At 49.5% G+C, this 2,765-nt stretch overlaps 1 protein-coding gene across 2 annotated transcripts in view; it reads left to right on the top strand.

Annotated features, from left to right (window-relative positions):
• LOC102034476 (melanotransferrin) overlaps positions 1-1,861 on the top strand; it is a 19,469-nt gene extending 17,608 nt beyond the window's left edge. For both annotated transcript variants that reach the window (XM_005427988.2, XM_031062793.1), the window contains one exon: positions 501-1,861. In XM_005427988.2, the coding sequence (XP_005428045.1) occupies positions 501-779 (279 nt within the window). In that variant the 3' untranslated portion in view covers positions 780-1,861. The remainder of the gene's footprint in view (positions 1-500) is intronic.
• The last annotated feature ends 904 nt before the right edge of the window (positions 1,862-2,765 follow it).

The raw sequence follows: 2,765 nt of genomic DNA, 5'->3' as shown, positions 1-2,765 counted from the left end.
CTTCCATTCTGAAATTTTCCTTGGAGAGCAGTAGAACTTTGCTGGGTTTGTTTGTGCTGCAGCCATGTCCATGGTAAGCCATGCAGGCAGAGTGTGTCTGGCTGCCACAGCGAGGTTCCTTCTTCTCCCTCCTGAAGTTAATTAGTTCAAAATCAAGACTGAGCAATATCTCTGCTAGGCTTCAGTCATGTCTGTAACTCCTGGGCAGCCAAGCCCTATATTGCATAACAATATTGAGGCAAGAGAATTTTAACAAAACTACAGCTCTTTTTCCAGATAGTAACTAAAAACACAAAATCACAAATGCTGTTCATGTAATTGCCAGTGGCAGAATTCTGTATCTGATCTACTGGAGCATCTAAAAGCAAATGTGTAAGAGAGATTCTGCAATTGTGTATGAATTTTTCATCTACAAAACGGTTCCTGTCATCTTTCATGTTGGATGACAGGAACATGGCACTTCATCTTGCAAAATGCTGAGAATTTTTCATTATTTTCAGGTCTACTTTGGAAATAGCAGCAATGGAAATGGATTCAAAATGTTTGATTCTTCAGCTTTTCAAGGAAAAGACTTGATTTTTAAGGATTCTGCTGTTGAGATTGTGCCAGTGAAAGAGAGGAGAACATACACAGAATGGCTGGGGAGTGAATATATTGAGTCCCTTGAAGGGATGCAAATACCCCAGTGCTCTGGGGCAGGTAATAAGATAACACAGTACTCACTCATGGCTACTGTCATTCCCCTGCTTGCTCTGTGTCAGATACAAGGCTTGGACTAGCACGGTCCAAGTGGGAACTTCCTGGCCACCTCTGTCCTGCCACCTTCTCTTCAGAAAAGCTGCTGTCTGGATAACATGCTGTTGCTACCATGTGAATGCCTCTTCCTGCCTCTTTGAAGGGCAAGTGCCAACAGCATCTGCTCATCAGGGAGTGGGGTAGGGCTGGAAGCTGCCCCTGTCTGTGTGGATGGGGTTGAATTTGGGGCAGAAACCAGCAATACAGTATCAGTGTGGTTTACAAGATCAGTCTCAAACTGGAGCATCTCTGCCATTGTTGCTGATATTGAACCACCCAGGATTTCCAAGAACTGTTAGATGGATTCTGGGTTTCTGACCTGTAGAAGAATTTATTTGAAGGCAATATCAAAACTCTTGTCTAGTGAATTCTCTCTCTAGTGGCCTCCTGGCTCGCTGTGCTCCGACTCCACATCCCTGCTTTACCCATCCCACTCTGTTTCTCCTGAGCTCTGCTGCCACAGAGTGCACAGAGAATGGACAGGCTGTGAACAGAAGCCAGTCCAGATTCTGCCATGGACAAAGTCTTCTACCTTGCAGCAGAAGAAAGTAGGGGAAATTTCCAAAGTCACTGGATGACAAAGAAGCCCAGAGAGACTGGAAGGGGGATTACCCTTTGACAGAGAAAAGAACAAAGCCAAACGTGAGCATCCACTGAGCTTATTGACTTTCCACACCCAGTTCTCTCATGGCTGGCCAGAGATGTCCTGTGATCTTTAGTTTGATGCAGCCTTCATCAAGAACCTCATGAGTCCTCCTTCCACGGGGGGCATTCCGGAGTGCCTTGTGCATGAAATTTGTATTTGCTGTAGGTGAAACAAAGTACTTCACTTCTGAGTAGCCATTTCTACTGGCTGTAGTATTCAGGTTTTATTGTTATCCATAGCTGCACTATTCGCAGATGTTGCTGTGCTGCTGGCAGGCACTGCCCCCCTGACTATAGAGACCACCTCATGATCCTGGGATGAACAGTTATGTAGTGTAATAAAAACCTGGTAAAGCCAGACAGCAATCACATAAATAAGTGAAAATAGCAATTAAACATGAAAACTTTAATCACACTTTAACCAGCCTGGTAGCTAAACCTCTGCTTTTTTGGGATATGAACATTTGCCTTCCCCTTTCACTGCCCACTATTCATTGCTCCCAGTTCCTGGGGCTGGAGTGGGACACGGACTGATCCCAGTCCTGGCTGTGCCCGGTGGGGTGAGTGTGTGTGCAGGGAGCTGTGACACTGTGCCTGGCACTCAAACCCATGGCTGTGGGCAAGCTGTGCCCAGCTGCAGCCCCCACTGTGTTTCTTCTCCTTATGCTTTTGGTCAGTCGTGAAACAGCAGCTGAACAGGAGCCACCGTGTGTCCAGGTGGCCAGTGGCATCCTGTCTGGCCCGTATCAGGAATAGTGTGGCCGGCAGGATCAGGGCAGTGATTGTCCCCTGTACTTGGCACTGGTGAGGCCACACCTTGAGTGCTGTGTGCCGTTCTGGGCCCCTCGGTTCAGGAAGCACATTGAAGTGCTGGGCTGTACCCGAGAGGGGTCTGGAGCACAAGTCCTGTGAGGAGCAGCTGAGGGGGCTGCGGGTGTTTAGCCTGGAGGAGGCTCCAGGGTGACCTTATCCCACTGTACAGCTCCCTGACAGGAGGGGGCAGCCTGGTGGGGGTCGGGCTGTTCTTCCAGGCCGTGACAGGACGAGAGAACACTCTCATAGAACTCAAACTGTCAGGATGGACAGCAGGAGGAATTCACAGAAAGGGTGATTAGACACTGGAATGGATTGCCCGGGAGGTGGTGGAGGCACCGTCCCTGGAGGCATTGAAGGGAAGACCGACCGTGCCGCTCCGTGCGGCGGTGTGTTTCTAACATGGGCTGGGCCGTGGCCTGGTCTCGGTGATCACAGAGCCTTTTCCCGTCTCATTGATCCCGGGAGCCCGACAATTGCAGCGGGCGGGGGGCGCTGCGCATGCGCGCCGG

The sequence above is a fragment of the Geospiza fortis genome, unplaced genomic scaffold, assembly GCF_000277835.1.
Source record: "Geospiza fortis unplaced genomic scaffold, GeoFor_1.0 scaffold19, whole genome shotgun sequence".
Classification (NCBI taxonomy): Eukaryota; Metazoa; Chordata; class Aves; order Passeriformes; family Thraupidae; genus Geospiza; species Geospiza fortis.
This window is presented reverse-complemented; position numbering and strand designations above follow the sequence as displayed.